At 51.2% G+C, this 17,037-nt stretch overlaps 1 protein-coding gene across 4 annotated transcripts in view; it reads left to right on the top strand.

Moving 5' to 3' along the window:
* The window catches only part of UNC13A (unc-13 homolog A), a 65,905-nt gene extending 58,966 nt beyond the window's left edge, over nucleotides 1–6,939 (top strand). For all 4 annotated transcript variants that reach the window (XM_055080612.1, XM_055080617.1, XM_055080611.1 and 1 more), the window contains 3 exons: nucleotides 3,961–4,053; nucleotides 4,767–4,926; nucleotides 6,639–6,939. In XM_055080612.1, the coding sequence (XP_054936587.1) occupies nucleotides 3,961–4,053; nucleotides 4,767–4,926; nucleotides 6,639–6,939 (554 nt within the window). The remainder of the gene's footprint in view (nucleotides 1–3,960; nucleotides 4,054–4,766; nucleotides 4,927–6,638) is intronic.
* Nucleotides 6,940–17,037: the final 10,098 nt, after the last annotated feature.

Here is a 17,037-nt window from a genome sequence, read left to right as displayed (position 1 = left end):
TCTGACGTCATTGGGCCAGGAGGGGATGACCTCTCCTGGGAAAATCCATGACGTCATGGGGTCAGGATGTGATTGAAAGCTGTGGTAAGGGATCTCTGACGGCCAGGACTAGGGAGTGATTGACAGCTCTTAGGGGAGGGACCTCGACGCCCTGGTTCCAGGGAGTGGTTGACATCTCTGGGGGCGGGACCTGTGACGGCATTGACTGAAGAGTGATTGACAGCTCTGGCAGGGGCGGGACCTCTGACGTCATGCGGCCAAGGAATGATTGGCAGCTCCCGGGGAGGGACCTCTGGGGGAATGGTTGAAAGTATCCCAGGGAGGGACCTCTGTACTGTCAGGGGCTAAGGAATGACAGCCCCAGAGATGGGAGGGACCCCAACCTGGAGGGGGCGGACGGAGAGGGAGTTCTCATTTCTCAAATTCTCTCTTTCTCTCTCTCTTCTCTTGCCTCTGTCTCCTGTCCCTCTCTGAGTTCGCACACAGCAGCTGGGGCTGGGGGGGCAGAACTCCAGGGTCCTAGTTCCCCTCCCTGCGGACCACCCTTTTCAAAATTGGCCCTAAGAGTGCAGACAAGGGAGAGAAGTTTGGCCGCTGACCCAGGTTTAGTTCCGGCAGTGGAAGAGGAGGCCGGGGTGAGGGGAGCTAAACCCTGTGGCCACAAGCGGCCCCCTTCCCCCCGAGTCAGCCCAGGGCCTAGGGCCCTCGGCTTCGTGCCCAGCCCACGCTGCTGCTTTTAGTGTCCCTGGTGTCCCCCCGGAGCAGGAGGCTGTCCGTCTGTCCGTCTGCAGCTGACGTTTCTCTCTCTCTTGTTTCTCCTCCCTCTCACTCGCCGCCCCCTCTCCGCGCCTACCCTGCTCCCCCGTCACGCACACTCGCCCTCCATCCTCGCCTCTCGCTCGCTCGTCTATCCCCCCACCACTCCTCCCTTCCCTCCTTTCTCCACCTCCCCACCGTGATTAGTCCATGGTGGAAAAGGGACTAGGTTTACCCTTAGTGAAGACATTTATCCTGAGAAGGGTATGTGCCTCCGCCGCCCACCCGCGCCCGGTGCCCGGTGCCTGCGCCCCTCCCGGCCCGGCTAGTAAAAGGCCCGTCCTTCCGTCTCCCAGGCCTGCGGGGCCCCGCCCAGACCCGACTGGCTGCGAGGGGGCCGAGGCGGACAAGGGGGAAGGACGGCTTGCTGGTTCCACATGGGAAGGAGAAGCGATTCGAGTCGGAATTCGTTTCTCCCTAGGTGCTTCTCTTAAACCAGATCCCGGGTCCCACCGGACAGTCGCCTGCCCGGTTAAGAGCGGGCTCAGATTACAGCTCTGCCACTCCGTGGCTGGGCGCCTCTGGCAACAGGCTGCCTCCCTGAGCCTCAGGTTTCTCATCTGTAAAATGGGAGCAGTCAAGGACCCTAATTCATAGGATTAGATGAATTAAATTCAGCCCTGAGACTTTCCTGACAGGAAAGTTCCTGACATGTACTAGCTGGCAACAATTGTTAGTTGTTTTATTATTATTGTTTGTATGATTATTATGATAATGATTATTATTGATGTCACTTTTCCGAGCATAGAAAACCAACATTTTTTAGGCTCTAACTCTGGGTCAGCCCTTGTGCCAAGCATTTCTCAGGGATTCTCAAAAACATTCCTCCTGGTCGCTCCACAGGGCGTCCATCATTCCATAGATGAGGAAGCTGAGTCTCAGAGGAGATTAAGCCCTTTGCCCAAGGAATCTTCCCCTGTAGGGGGTGTCCAGGACTTGGGGAGTGGGGATGGGGTTGGGGAAAGCACAGAGAAGCCCGCGAAAGACCCTTCCCCTTGGAGCCAGCAAACCACGGGATGGGGGTGCCCAGCACTGCCCCCCTCCCCCTTCTTACTAGCTTTGGCCATGATCTGACCCCTCACCCCACCCACCACTGTCCGACTCTCCCCTGGCACCCCTCAGTCTGGCCCGGATTGAGCTTGCTGTGAAGCATCAGCCTGGGGGTGGCGGGTGAGGCTGAGCATGTGACTGGTTGGGTGACGGGGGGTGGGAGCCTGAGATGACAAGGAAGGCAGCCTGGGGTGGGCAGCGAAGATGAGGGGGTGCAGGGTCTTCAGGCCCCTCTGCCCCCTGAGCCTCGGTCACTTTCCGCCCAGAGACAGGTAACCCGGTCAACCTTGGACTGACCCGTTCTCCTTCCCCACACCCACCCCTGCCTTTTCCCCTGTTCCTCCCCACCATGCATGGGGTGCTCCAGGTGTGGGGAGCTTCCTGAGGGGCAGAGGAGGGGACTGATGGGGGTGCTGACGGTCACAGGTCCCCAGGCCCCACAGGATGCCCTTCCCAAGAGTCACAGAGGGAGGAATGGGGACAGAAGCTTTTAAACTGCTCCTTCAATGATCCCCATCAGAACTAATCAATCAGGATGCTTGTGGTGGCCAGAAACTGAAGCATACCTTACCCTGACTCAGGCAGACTAGAGAATTTGTGAGCCTGTAACTGAAAGATTAGGAATTGATTTGGCATCAGTAATAGCTGGATCTAGAGTCTCCAACAATGCCATTGGTCATTGGTCTCTGTTGAGACCTCTGTGAGGTGGACTCTCCCCTCATTGGGTAGAGTCAGCCTTGCCAGCCTAACCAGAAAGAGACTTTTTCCTAAGAGTTACAGCAAAAGTCTCAGGGCCAATTTCTATTGGCCCAGCTTGGGTCACATGACCATCCCTGAGCCAATCACTGCAGCCATGGCTGGAGAATGCTCTGATTGGGCAGCCGTGGTTCGTTTAGCCTTACCTGAAGTGTGACATGGAGCCACAAGGTCTGAGGTGAGGTAGGGACATTTCTCAATGGAAACTTGAGATGGTCTATTGGAAAAGAAATGGCAGGGAAAATGAAAGATTTCTCTACAAGTTGTCCCTTCAGGAGAGCTGAGGATTCTGGGTCATGTTATCACAGTGTGTTGCAGGAGTAGTGAGGAAGCCTGTGGGGCTGGAGCCAACGTGGCAAGGGTAAGAGTGGAGGGAGGTGAGGCAGGAGAGGTAATAGTGACACATATCAGGAGTGACACTGCAGGTCACAAAAGGACTTTGATTATTTCAGAGTGAGATGGGAGCCATGGGAGGATTTTGAGCAGAGAAGGGACATGATCTGAGTTAAGATTTCTCTGGCTGGTGTATTGAAAGAAGCTGAGAGGAGGGTGCAGGGAGACAGGGAGGAGGCCACTGCAATATTCCAGGTTGGCCTAGTTGGCCCAGGGACAACTCCTATTGGCCTATCTTGGGTCACATGACCATTCCTGAGCCAGTCACTGCAGCCATGGCCAGGGAATGCTCTCATTGGGCAGCCATGGTTAATTTAGCCATACCTGAAGTGTGAGATGGAGCCAGAAGGTTGATGGGGGCTGGACCAGGTTGGAGGCCAAGGAGGTGGGCCAAATTCTGGATGTATTTTGAAGGTAGAGCTGACAGGATTTCCCACTGTACCAGTACTTAGGGAGGAAATGAAAACAAAAAAGGGGTTGAGGACTAAGGCACCGGGTGCCCCAACAGTTTGAAATCAACAGAGGAGGAGGAAATGGCAAAAGAGGGTGAGAAGGAGTGACTACTCTGTAGGATGAGAACCTGGAGAGTGTGGCCTTGTTGCAGCCAAGAGGAGAAACTGAGGCACAGAAAGCCAGGGTATCAGATGCTGCCAAGATGGTGTGAAAGATGAAGGCTGAGTTTAATGACAGGGAATGAGAAAAAGGACATTAGGCTCACAGAAGTTAAGAGATCTGCCTGAGATCACACAGTGAGGCAGTGAAAGGCTAGAACCCAGGATTCTTGGCCTCCCTAAGAACACCCGTCTTCCCAGCCCACCCTCAGTGCCACCCTGTCACGGCTGATGACCTGGTGCCGCCAGCACATGGTGGTGGGAGGCAGTCCAGGTCTTTTCTGGGTGGGAAAGAATGAAGCTCATGCCAAGCATCCTCCCCTGCCCCACCCAGGCTCGGGTGTGGAAGACCCTGTGGGTGAAGTCTCCGTCCATGTAGAGCTCTTCACTCATCCAGGAACTGGGGAACACAAGGTCACAGTGAAAGGTGAGTAACCTGAGGTGGGAGGGAGAGTGCCTCAGCCAGGATGCACTAGGTTCTAAGACAGAAAACCAAACTCAAACTGCTGTAAGGAAGAAATTTTTTTCATTAAAAAAATGTTTTTATAAAACTGAAAATTCCAGAAGTCACCACCTTCAGGCATAGCTGGATGAAGAGGTACAAAGAGTGTTACAGAACTCATTCCACTTTATCTCTCAGCTCTGCTTTCCTTTGGTTGGCTTTTATTTTCTAATTAGAACACAGATTGGGCTCTCTTAGCCAAGGCCTAAAATAACAGTGGCTTAAACAAGATAGATGGAATAAAGCTTTCTCTGAGGCAACTCCGAGGACAGTCAGCCCAGAATTGATGTAGAGGCTTCACAGTGTTGGGGATCCAGGCACCTGACATCGTTTGTTGTACTTTTATCCTTAATATGCTTTCTTCCTCTGTAGGGTCCCAAAGAACTCAGCCCCCATCAGCATCCCACCTTGCAGCTAGGAGAAGGAGAAAGTTTAGGGCATTCTCCCTGCCTTTTAAACCACAACCTGAAAGCTGTACACATCACTTCCTCTTACATCTCATTGGCTGGAAGTTAGTCATATGGCCACACTTGGCTACAGAAGCATTCTGGGAAATGTAGTCTTTCAGACAGGCTTTGAAAACCACAACTGTGTACTGGGGGACCCTAACCAATCTTACCTTCTAATTCCCCCAACAGTGGTGGCTGCCAATGACCTCAAGTGGCAGACTTCTGGCATTTTCCGGCCATTCATCGAGGTCAACATCATCGGGCCCCAGCTCAGTGACAAGAAACGCAAGTTTGCGACCAAATCCAAGAACAACAGCTGGGCCCCAAAGTACAATGAGAGCTTCCAGTTGTAAGTCTGGGATGCTTAGGGGAGAATGGCAAGGGGACATCTGCTATATGAACCTCAGGGCCCACTAGGCAGGAGGGATGTCTGGTGGGCCAGTGGTACCTAGGGACAGGAACAGGAGGGATCACATCCTAGGTGGGTATGCTGGGAAGGGAGGCACCTTAGTGCAGGAGTGACATCAGTGAGGGGACACAAGGATGGAGGTGACCACCTTGGGGGGCAGACAGGTCCCAGAGGGCAGTGAGTGTGATATAACCTCATGATGAGGGCTCATGAAGGGGAGGAGTCTGGCCAGAAGGAGCATGTTGGGCAGGGGCATTTCCGGGACTGGAGATTCTGGTCTGTTTAAGAGGCGTGGTTGGTCATGATGGGGCAAGAGGCTTGTGGGTGAGGGGCTGAGGGGCATAGGCATGGACCTCCTCGAGTCAGAAATGAACTTTGTCAGGGCTATTGGGGCAGGTCATCTGGAGGAGTCTGCTCTGGGGGACAAGAGTGGAGTGTGGCTTGGTCCAGGTCATGGGGCCAGGAGGGCCCATGTGTGTCATATGGGTAGGACTGTGGTCACATCTAGGTGGGGCTTCCTAGGTCAGGGGCATCAGGGTCTAGAGGAGCAGATGATTTATGGGGAACATAAACAAGTCTGATCAAGGTGTACAGAGGGGTTATCTGGGGTGGGGGTGAGGGTCGGCGGATCTTTGGATCAGGTGTGAGCCTCACTGGGGCAGGGTAACATTGGGGGGGTGTTCTTGGGGGACAGAGTACAGTGGGGTAAGGGGGCATCAGAGCTGGGGGGAAGTGGGGGCCCCTGAGGGACAGGAGCCTGGTCAGTCCTGTGAGGGGAGAGCTCTTGGTCAGAGGACTTTGGAGAGGCAGGTCACCTGAAGCAATACTTGGGAACAAGAGCGCCGCCTAGGAGGGGGCAGATGTCTCCTGCGGTGGGCCAAACTAGTTGAGGGCTAGGAATGTAGCCTGGGAAGGAGATGCAAGGGATCGGTGTGCATGTAGCCTGAAAGAAATGAGTTCTTGACTAGCTAGCATCAGGTCAGGATCCAGCGGCACTGGGGACTTCGTAGCCTTTCGTAGCCTGGGGGAGGGGGAGGAGTGCTGGAGTGGGTAGTCACTCATGGTAAGACATCTTGGCAGGGTTACATGGAGAGGCATCTTGGGCGTAAGAAGAGTAGGCTAGGGAGCAGGGGGGAGGTGCCACGTCAAGGGGAGAACTTGGGTTCAGATGGGAGCCTGGTAAAGGGGCTTCTTGTTGTCATATCTGGGGTTGGGTGGTGGAGGCAGCAGCTCAGCTGGCTGAGAGTGTGGGTGCTGGTATCACGGGGTGGGAGCATGGCCTAGCCAGAGGACTCTGGGGGAAGGGTCTCTTGGGGGTGGGGATGTGGCTTGGCTGGGGGCTGGTAGTAGTTTGATGGGGGAAATCCTTGGGTGAGGAAAAGGAAGAAGGGAAGGAGAGACTTGGCAGGGACAATGCTGGGGATGGACGTTGTCAGCTGATGTGGGCGTGTCCTAGCGCGGGGCTATGGGCCCGGCCTAAGTGGAAGGTTATGAAAATAGAAGGCCAGTGTGGGAGTGGCCCAGCTCAGAATGCCCCCAGCTCAGAATGCGCGAGTGTGGGCGTGACCGGGGGGGGAACGGGGGAGGGGTCACCGGTAGGGGCGTGGCTGGTCAGTGGGCGGGACCTGTCCTCACGCCTAGCCTTCCCGCAGCACGCTGAGCGCCGAAGCGGGCCCAGAGTGCTATGAGCTGCAGGTGTGCGTCAAGGACTACTGCTTCGCGCGCGAGGACCGCACAGTGGGGCTGGCCGTGCTGCAGCTGCGCGAGCTGGTCCAGCGCGGGAGCGCCGCCTGCTGGCTGCCGCTTGGCCGCCGCATCCACATGGACGACACGGGCCTCACGGTGCTGCGCATCCTATCGCAACGCAGCAACGATGAGGTGGCCAAGGAGTTCGTCAAGCTTAAGTCGGACACGCGCTCCGCCGAGGAGGGCGGGGCCGCGCCTGCTCCCTAACGCGGGGCACGCAGGCGGGCACCAGTGCGCCTGCGCAGAGCGCGCGGGGCGGGGCGGGGCGGCGCCCGCGCGCTGGGATCTCCCAGAGGGCGAGTCTCCGCTCTCTGTGCTGAGGTTGGGCTGCCCCTGCGCCCTGGATGTAGTTCCCCCTCTGGGGAAAGGTGAATGGCAACGCTCCGCCCCCTCAGGAGGCCAGGCAGTGGGGCGCGAGGAAGGAAGAAGCCACATCCCCCTACTTGAGGCCACTCCTCCAGCGTCTAGGGGGACTTTCTCGAGCTGGGATGGGAGGAAAACTCACCCCCTAGTAAGGAGGCCAGGTCCCAGGGCTGTGGTACCGGGAGGCTCTGTCTCCTGCCCCCTGGCGAAGCCATAAGATGGGTCCCCAACCCCTGGGGCCCAAGATCAATTTGCCAAGTATGGAACTCAGCTCCCTCGAGGGGCGGGCCCTGGGCAAGGGGCAGGGCTTCCTGGAGCGCCCCCTGGGGTGGTCTGGGGCCTGGAGGGACTAGGGTGGTGGTTGGAGGGCCCCCCCGGTGTACCAGAGTCCCTTTTGATGTTTGTGCAAAAAATAAACAGGGAAGGGGGGAGGATGGAATTTCAAAAGCACATGCGCCCTTGGGCGCCCAAACCCTGGAGACCAAGGGGTCGGCTCTGGGGCACCCGCGCCGACCCCACTTCCCTATGGGGGTTTGCCTCCCTTTTTCCCCCCACATACCCAATCCTCATATCGTAGAGTTCAACCCACCCATTTGACGACGAAACTGAGGCCCGGAGAGCTGCCTGAGACAATGCCGAGGGTCCCAGTGCCACACCCTCTCCCCATTCCCTTTGGCCTGTGTGCCCCATTGAAGGGTGGGCTGAGATCGGATGACCCGATACAGCTCCCCATTGCTGCTAACCCCCCTTAGGGGACCTCCTCCAACCCTTAAAGGGATGGGGGTCCTGGGACAAGACCCCCAGTGCCCCCGGGCCAAGACCCCCAGTGCCCCCTCCCACCTCTGGTTGCCAAGCAAAACACCTGCCCTCAGCCCTTTCCAGTGGGACCCCAGGGAGAGATACCCTGAGAACTCTTGACCTCCCGCCAAAAAAGAGTGAAGATTTGGGATTCCCTGGACCCAGTCCCCTAACCCAACCCCTTCTTCCTCCCCCAGAATGCTCCAGTCAGGAAAGAACAGAAAGAGACCAGAAACTCTAGCGGGGTGTGTGGGGCTGTGTGTGTGTGTGTGTGTGTGTGTGTGTGTGTGTGTGTCTACATATACAAACTTGCTGGGAGCTTCCTCCGCATAATCCCATCCATTCATTCGAACACACAGGTCACAGGATACCCCAGGTGGGGCCTCTAGCTGCCTGAAACTCTCCCTCCTGCAGGGATGTTGGAGCAGTTTGGCCAAAGTCAAACTTCCCCATTTTAGCGCATGCAGGCATTTTGGGAAACATTTTGGGAAAGGTTGGCACGGCTTGTCTTTGCCCAGAATCTGCTTTTCCACGTTGGATCAGCGTGTGTATACCATGGGATTTTTTTCTGCCAGATTGATAAATACAGGATTGTGCTGTTTAAAACAGAGGGATGAGATGAGGATTAGCTGGGCTCTCGGAGTGGTGGAGGCTACATCAGATGGGGAAGGTGAGGGAGGGCTTTCTCTGGAAGTGAAAAGTGGGAAGGAACCACCCATTGGAGAGACAAGAGCTCCAGGCAGCAGGAACAGCAGGTGCAAAGGCTAGGAGGTAGACTGACCTGAAGCATAGCCAGGTCGGCGTGGCTAGAGCTGAGCCAGTGAGTGGGGTACTGGGGGATGGGGATGAGGTAGGGGACACCTGCAGAGGTATCAAACCAGGTCTTGTATGCTGCCCTGAGGAGTTTTGATTTTACCTTCAGAGGCTTGGGAGGCCCCAGGAGATTTTAAAGCTGAGGAGGGTCTGATTTCAGGTTTTGAAATCTCCCTCTGGCTACGTCATGAAGAATGGACTGATGGTGGGGGGGAGAGGACAAAATGCTTTCAGGACACTGAAATTAATTCTTGGAAAGACTTTGGAGTATATATTTAAAATTCTGCCTTAGATGAGCCCCAGGGTCCCTGGGTACAGATGTCCCCGTTGTGCGCTGCCGAGGGGTTGAGCATCTCTAAGGAGGCCATGTGCAAATTGAGTGTTGTGTGTTTGTGATAATCGTTTCCCCATCCGTGAACAAGAGTCTGGAAGAAGCGACACTGTTTTCTCATTTACCCGGAAGTATTTGTGTGTTCCTCTAAATTCAGGCAGGTTGAAGTGACGGAAGTTTCTGAACCAGAGATTAGGACGAAAGTTCTCATTCAGGATGGTGGGGGAGGTGGGCCCCAGCCAGGGGCAAGGAACAGGCTGAGAGGTGGCTTGGGGAGAACGTGGAGTCTCCATCACAGGACTGAGAGGCAGATTTGAACTTCAGATCATCCAAGAGGTGGAGGTGGGCTGGGCGGTTCACTTGGAGTTGAAAACGCCAACAACACCCAAAGGGGAGGTAATCTGTGATCTGAGGTGGGTTCTGAAAGATTTTTTGGATGACTGGCAGGAAAACGGGGAGCTGAGCTTCTGCCGGAGAGAGCCAAGGTATTTCCCAAAAGATTCATCGGAGGCTCTCTGGTCAAAGCGCGCGCACGTGCGCGTGCCTGCGTGCGTGCGTGTGTGTGTGTGTGTGTGTGTGTGTGTGTGTGTGTGTAGGGTTCCCCAGCACTGGCCCAGGCACATGGAGGAAGCCTCAGGGAGTATTTGTGGAATGACACTTTCTGACTCCCAGGCTAGAACTGTTTTGGAAATTTCCTCCCTCTTCTTTCTCCCACAGAACTCCTACTAATTCCTCAAAACTCATCACAAATTTTCCCTTCTGTAGAAAACCCTCTCTGATCCCCCTCAGGACTTCCCCAGCCTCTGTCCCTCCTCCTCTGTCTGTCCCTTCCCCAGCCTCTGTCTCTGATGCCATGGGGCTAGGGGTGTCTGTGAAAGGCTCTCTAGGCACAGGCTGATGGCAGGGAGGGGATGCCTAGTTGAATTATGTCTCGGGCAGGGGGTTCTGTGTGTGCCCATGAATCCACATGTGTGTCTGTCCATACCAGCCTCCCCCTCCCACACAGGTCTGGGCACTCAGGAGATCTTCCAGCCAGACTGGCTGAGCCACAGGGCACAGGGTGAACAGAGGACAAGAGGGGACTGGAAGTGCTTGAAATCAGGATGTTCCTGTATTGGAACAAGGAACAGGGCTTTCCCCAAGGCCACTCAGCATTAGATGATACCTTTGGTCTTTCACCACTTCACCTGAGTTTCCTGGGGTTCTGGGCCCAGGTGGGGTCTTGGGGTTGCATTTGGACCTTGCTCCATGCCAGGAGCTCGCCCCAGATTTCCATGGATCAGGGAAATAATAAAGTAGGCTTGTACTGGGGTTGGGGGGATGTAACATTGAGGGACATCTTGGACAGAGCCAATCCCCCCTCAGAAGGGACAGAGACAGAGTAAGGACACAAAGAAGAGCAGGGAGGGAAGGAGAGAAGGGGAGACAGACAGACAGACAAGGGAAAAAATCAAGAGGGTAAGATCACGCCGGATAGGGACAGCCAGAACTGTGAAATGGAGAGAGAGAGATTCAGAGATGGGGAGATGCAGAGACAGAGAAGGGAGAAAAAGCAAAAACAGGTTTTTAGAAGGAAGAGGGTCCCCTGCTTTCTCTGGCTCTCACCAGTCTGTCCTCGAAGGATTTACCTAAAATGAGGAGGCACCCAGTCTCCTCCCCCAGTCCTGATTCTCAGGCACCACAGCCTGAAACCTCGCCGTGCCTCCATCACAGATGAAAAAAAAAAAATTAGCCAACTAGAAATCCTTGGGACCTCTCTCAGCTGGGACCTCAGAGACCTTTCTGTCCCGCCCAGCGCTGTCCATCTTACAGGTGGGAACACTGAGGCACGAGGCCGAGTGGAGACAGCCTGGAGTTGCCCCAACTCTGCTGCGCAGGCAGAGAATGGGGGAGCTCACTGTGGGGGGCTGGTCCACATCATGACCCCTGCTGTCCCCTGAACATCCTTTCCTAAGAATTGTCAAGGACCAAAGTCGTTTTCACTGACAACGTGTTGCTCTTCTCTTTGCCTTTTATTTTTTTTAAAGAGACAAATCAAGTTGATGGTGTTAGGTAAGACCCCCTCCATCTTCCCCCTGCCCCCCGCCCAGCCACAGTGGCTCTCTCCAGGCACAGGTCACAGGTCACTATGCATCCCCGACCACACAGCCAGGGGGATTCAGACTCCAACCCTGGCCCCGGCCCCCTAAGACCACCCCCCCCAAACCCGGCCACGCAGTCCAGGGAGGTTCTTCCTCCACACAACTTCTCTTAGCATGTGATTGCAAATGTGAACTCAAGACGCTGTTTGTCTGTTTTAATTCCATCCCGTTGGTCCGGCATCTGCACAGATGCCCCCATTTCTCTGTAAATATGTGACTTGGAACAAATGTTTAAAATCAATGAGAAGTGGTCATGAATGCATGGTGTTGAGATGTTTTGCACTCTTCTGAATTTTTGGTCTCTGTAAAAATATTTTATTAACAGCAGACATTAAAAAAAAAGAAAAAGCACACAGCCTCAGGTGCATGGTGGCCTCCTTCCCTCCCCTATTGGCAAAAAAAATCACGTAGCATCCACCATGAGCAGCCACTGCTGAATACACTTCTTGCCCACGAACGCAACTCATTACAACTACCATGGTCCCATTTTACAGAGAAGGAAAACAGGCCCCAGGGGCAGAGCCAGGATCTGAACCCAGGATACCGGGCAGCTGTTGCTGTTAGCTCAAGCAAGTTAGGACACAAATACCAGGGACACACTCACGTTCCACCCACACCCCCATGTTTGGAGGTTTTTTGTTTTGTTTTTTGCTGTAGCAGGTGAAAATCTCATTTCATAAACTTGGATGTGCAAAGAATGAAGCTTCGTTTTTCTACACCTGAATTTGAATTTGAATTTCTGCTCCATCAGGAAGCAGAAACGGAATCTTATTCAGCACAGGGTTTCCTCGGTAAAGGCAGGAGTTTCCTCCTAGGGTTTCTACCTTAGGTTTCCTCCTAAGATCTACAGTTGTTTCCACATTTGAGTGGCCAGGGCAGGGGCCATGGGATCCATCACTGGGAGTGAGTTTGATGAGTGCGTTTGGCTGCAAGTAAGAGACACAAGGACTAAAAGAAAGGGACTTTCCTGGCGGTCCAGTGGTTAAGGCTCCATGCTTCCACTTCAGGGTGCACGGATTCGATCCCTGGTTGGGGAACTAAGATCCCACGTGCCACGCAGTGCATCCAAAAAAAAAAACTACAACAAACACAGGGATAATCCATAGCTCAGCAACTCTGCCCTCAAGAGACTCTTGCACGTGGGTAAGATTGGAAGCAGCCTCAACGTCGTGGTATCTTCACAAAGGGAGAATATGATACAGGTGTGAAGTGGATAAGCCACAGGTGTCTGCATGACGTCAGAAGAGGCAGCCTGCAGGTCCTGAGCATCCCTGCACATTCTTGCTGACTGTGCCAGACTGCAGACCTGTACTTCTCCCAAGACTAAGCAGTTTCCGTAGCTAAGCACATAGGCTGCTCGGCATGACTTTTTTTTTTTTTTTTTTTTTTTTTACCGCAAGCTGTGCAGCATACGGGAATCTTAGTTCCCCAACCGGGGATCGAAGCCGTGACCCCCTGAAGTGGAAGCGTGGAGTTTTAACCGCTGGACTGCCAGGGAAGTCCCCCGACAGCATAACTTCTGAGTAACTGTTTGATCCCTGATGGAGGGAAGCTGGCTTGTTTGCTGCTTTCTACGAAAGGTGCTCAGCCCTTGACCCTGTATCCCTCAGCATATGGGGTCCATCGTGTCACCCATGGCGCGTGGGGACTGAGGCTCATGCTGCTTGCTGCCCTGTGAGGAATAAACCGTCTTGCTCTGATGCACTGAGTCCCGCAGTTGACTCCACACCTATGGACGAGGGACAGGCTTCTTCTCTAGGAAGTGAGCTTCTTCATTCTGACAAATGACATGAATGAAGTGTGACGTTGAGTGAAAAAAAAGCCCCAGAAGGCTTCAAAGAGCATTACACTACGTTTATAAAGCTCAAAAGACATACAAGATACATCCACGGAGATTTTGTTTAAGGATAATTGTGTGATTAATTAAAAATAATAAGCATAAAACTAACGGTTAAAAAATTGAGGATTCTGCCTCATACACGTCAGGCTACTATCAAAAAACAAAACAAAAGAGAAAACAAGCATTGGCAAAGATGTGGCGAAATTGGAACCTCTGTGCACTGTAGGTGGGAATGTAAAAGGATAACCACAGTCTGGTGGTTCCTCAAAAGATTAAAAATACAGAATGTAAATTGGTGCAGCCATTATGGAGACGAGTATGGAGGTTCCTTTAAAAACTAAAAATAGGGCTTCCCTGGTGGCGCAGTGGTTGAGAGTCCGCCTGCCGCCCGTGAGCCATGGCCGCTGAGCCTGCGCGTCCGGAGCCTGTGCTCCGCGACGGGAGAAGCCACAACAATGAGAGGCCCGCGTACTGAAAAAAAAAAAAAAAAAAAACTAAAAATAGAGTTACCATATGATCCTGCAAATCCCACTTCTGAGCATATGTCTGGAAAAGACAAAAACCCTAATTCAAAAAGATACATGCACCCCAATGTTCATAGCAGCACTATTTACAATAGCTAAGATATGGAAGCAACTTAAATGTCCATCAACAGATGAATGGATAAAGAAGATGTGGTACATATATACAATGGACTATTACTCAGCCCTAGAAAGAATGAAATAATGTCATTTGCAGCAACGTGGATGGACCTAGAGATTATCATACTAAGTGAAGTAAGTCAGAAGTAGAAAGACAAATACCATATGATATCACTTATATGTGGAATCTATAATATGACACAAACGAACTTATTTACAAAACAGAAATAGACTCACAGACATAGAAGACAAACTTATGGTTACCAAAGGGGAAGGGGGGGGGATAAACTGGGAATTTGGAATTAAGAGATACACACTATTATATATAAAATAGATAAACAACAAGGACCTACTGCATAACACAGGAAAGTATATTCAATATCTTATAATAACCTATAACTGAAAAGAATCTAAAAAAGTATATATATATAAGAATATATATATATATATAACAGAATCACTTTTTCTGTACACCATACAGAAACATCGTAAATCAACTATACTTCAATTTTAAAAATTAAAAATAGAATTACCGAATGATCCAGCAATTCCACTTCCGGGTATATGCCCAAAAGAATAGAAAGCAGGGTCTCAAAAAGATATTTGTACACCCATGTTCATAGCAGTGTTATTCACAATAGCTAAAACAAGGAAGAAACCCAAGTGTCCATCATCAGAAGAATGGATAAGCAAAATGTGGTCAATGGAATATTATTCAGCCTTAAAAAGGAAAGGAATTCTGCAATATGCTACAGCTGGATGAACCTTGAGGACATTATGCTGAGTGAAATAAACCAGACACAAAAAGACAAATACTATATGATTCCACTCATATGAGGTAGTCAAGAGTAATCAAAATCATAGAGACAGAAAGTATAATGGTGGTTTCCAGGGGTTGGGGGAAGAGGAGAATGGGGAGATAGTGTTTAACAAGTACAGAATTTCGGTTTTACAAGTGAAAAGAGTTATGGAGATGGATGGTGGTGATGGTGGCACGACACTGTGAATGTATTTAATGCCACTGAACTGTACACTTAAAAACGGTTAAGAAGGGCTTCCCTGGTGGCGCAGTGGTTGAGAGTCCGCCTGCCGATGCAGGGGACGCGGGTTCGTGACCCGGTCCGGGAAGATCCCACGTGCCGCGGAGTGGCTGGGCCCAGTGAGCTATGGCCGCTGAGCTTGCATGTCTGGAGCCTGTGCTCCGCAACGGGAGAGGCCACAGCAGTGAGAGGCCCGCGTGCCGCAAAAAAAAAAAAAAAAAAATGGTTAAGATGGTAAATTTTAGGTTACGTGTATTCTAACACAATTTTTTAAAATGAAGGATTGCAAAAAAAGAAACACAAAACCTAGTGCAGTGATTGCCTCGGGGAGTGGGGGAGGCAGGGAGGTGGGAACAGAGAGCAGGGAAGTGTGTGTGATGATATTGATGAAGATCTAGTGCTTAGTACACAATGCCATGTGGGCCTCTGCACAGGACAGCTCACAACATGGCAGCTGGCTTCATCGGAGAGAGAGAGAGAGAAATCCCAGTCCTTTGTAACCTAATCCAGGAAGTGACATCCCATTACTTTTGTCATAATCTGTTGGTTAGAAGGGAATCACAAAGTCCAATCCACGTCAAGGGGAGAAGATTACACAAGGGCTTGAAAACCAGACAGAGATGATTGGGGGCCATCTTGGGGGTTCCCTAACTATGGCCACATTCCCCTTGATTTCAAATTCCTGCCCTGACCCCGAAGCTTACAGGACTTTGGTTTCTGAGCCTGCGGCATTTTGGCCTGCTTTTTCTGCTGGAACAAATGCATTGGAATTGAATGACAATAGAGCACAACCCCCATCAGAAATAAATTGGAAGGATAATCCTGCTACAGGTTTACAAGGGCTCCACTGATGACTTTCATTAAAAAAGAAAGAGAGAAAGAAAGAAATGGGGTTTCTGTGTCAAAAAATAAAAGTAAAGCATTTGAGGATCCTGGCCTACCCAACATGAAACTATACACAAAACCCAACTCTGGGCGTATTAAAGATTTAAATGTGAAAAGCAAGATGATAAAGATTTTAGACGTCAATGTAAGAGAATAGCTTCATGACCTTGACACAAGGAAAAAAATTTAAACAAGACACAAAACGCATAAAAGGAAAATACAGGAAAAGATGATCAACTCAACACCATTAAAATGAAGAATTTCAGTTCATCGAAAGACACTGTGAAGAGAGTGAAACGACAAGGCAGATACCGGGAGAAGATATTTGAAACACACGTGACCAAGAAAAGAATAGTATCTGTAAAGTACCAGGAGTCAACAAACTGTTTCTGTAAAGAGCCAAATAGTAAACGTCTTAGGCCATACGGTTTCTGACACCACTCTTCAACTCTGCCGCTGTAGCATGAAAGCAGCCACACATAAATGAATGGCGGGGCTCAGTGCCCAAAAAACTTTACCTGGAAAAACAAGCAGCTATAGTCAAACAAATCCTTGTCCACACATGTCCAAGGCAGCACTGTTCACAATAGCCAAGGGTTGGAAACAACCCAAGTGTCCATCAACAGATGAGTGGGGAACAAAATGCATTCCATATAGTGGAATATTATTTGGCTTTAAAAAAGGAATGAAGCACTGATGCATGCTGTAATGTGGATGAACCTCAAAAACATGATGAGTGAGAGAAACCAGACACAAAAGACCACATAGTATATGATTCCATTCATATGAAATGTTCAGAGGAGGAGACAGAAAGCAGATTGCCAGAAGCTGCAGGGAGGGGGAACTGGGGAGTGACAGCTAATGGTACAGGGTTTCCACTGGGGTGCTGAAAATATCCCAGAACTGGACAGAGATGATGGTTGCATAATTTTGTGAATCACGAACCCGTGTCCCCTGCATCGGCAGGCGGACTCTCAGCCACTGCGCCACCAGGGAAGCCCAATGGTTGCATAATTTTGTGAATGTATTAAATGTCACTGAATTTGTACACTTTAATTGGTTAATTTGATATTATGTGAATTTCACCGAAATAAACACTAATAAATAAATATTTTTTTTAAAAAAAGACGTGTAGCAGCTATGGAACACTGGATGAGAGTTCCTCAGAAAATTAAACATAGAATTACCATATGCTCCAACAATACATTTCTGGGTGTATACCCAAAAGAACTGAAAGCAAATATGCAACAGATACTTGTACACCTACGTCCATAGCAGCTTTATTCAGAGTAGCCAAAAGGTGGAAGCCATCCAAGTGTCCACTGGCAGATGAATGGATAAACAAAATGTGATCTATACTTACATGCAGTGGAATTGAGGCAGGAGATAGATGGGCCCCAGGCTGAGCAGCTGAAGTCTGTCCCCTGTGGACAGATACTCTAAGATAAAGATA

This window comes from Physeter macrocephalus, chromosome 2, assembly GCF_002837175.3.
Source record: "Physeter macrocephalus isolate SW-GA chromosome 2, ASM283717v5, whole genome shotgun sequence".
NCBI lineage: Eukaryota > Metazoa > Chordata > Mammalia > Artiodactyla > Physeteridae > Physeter > Physeter macrocephalus.
This window is presented reverse-complemented; position numbering and strand designations above follow the sequence as displayed.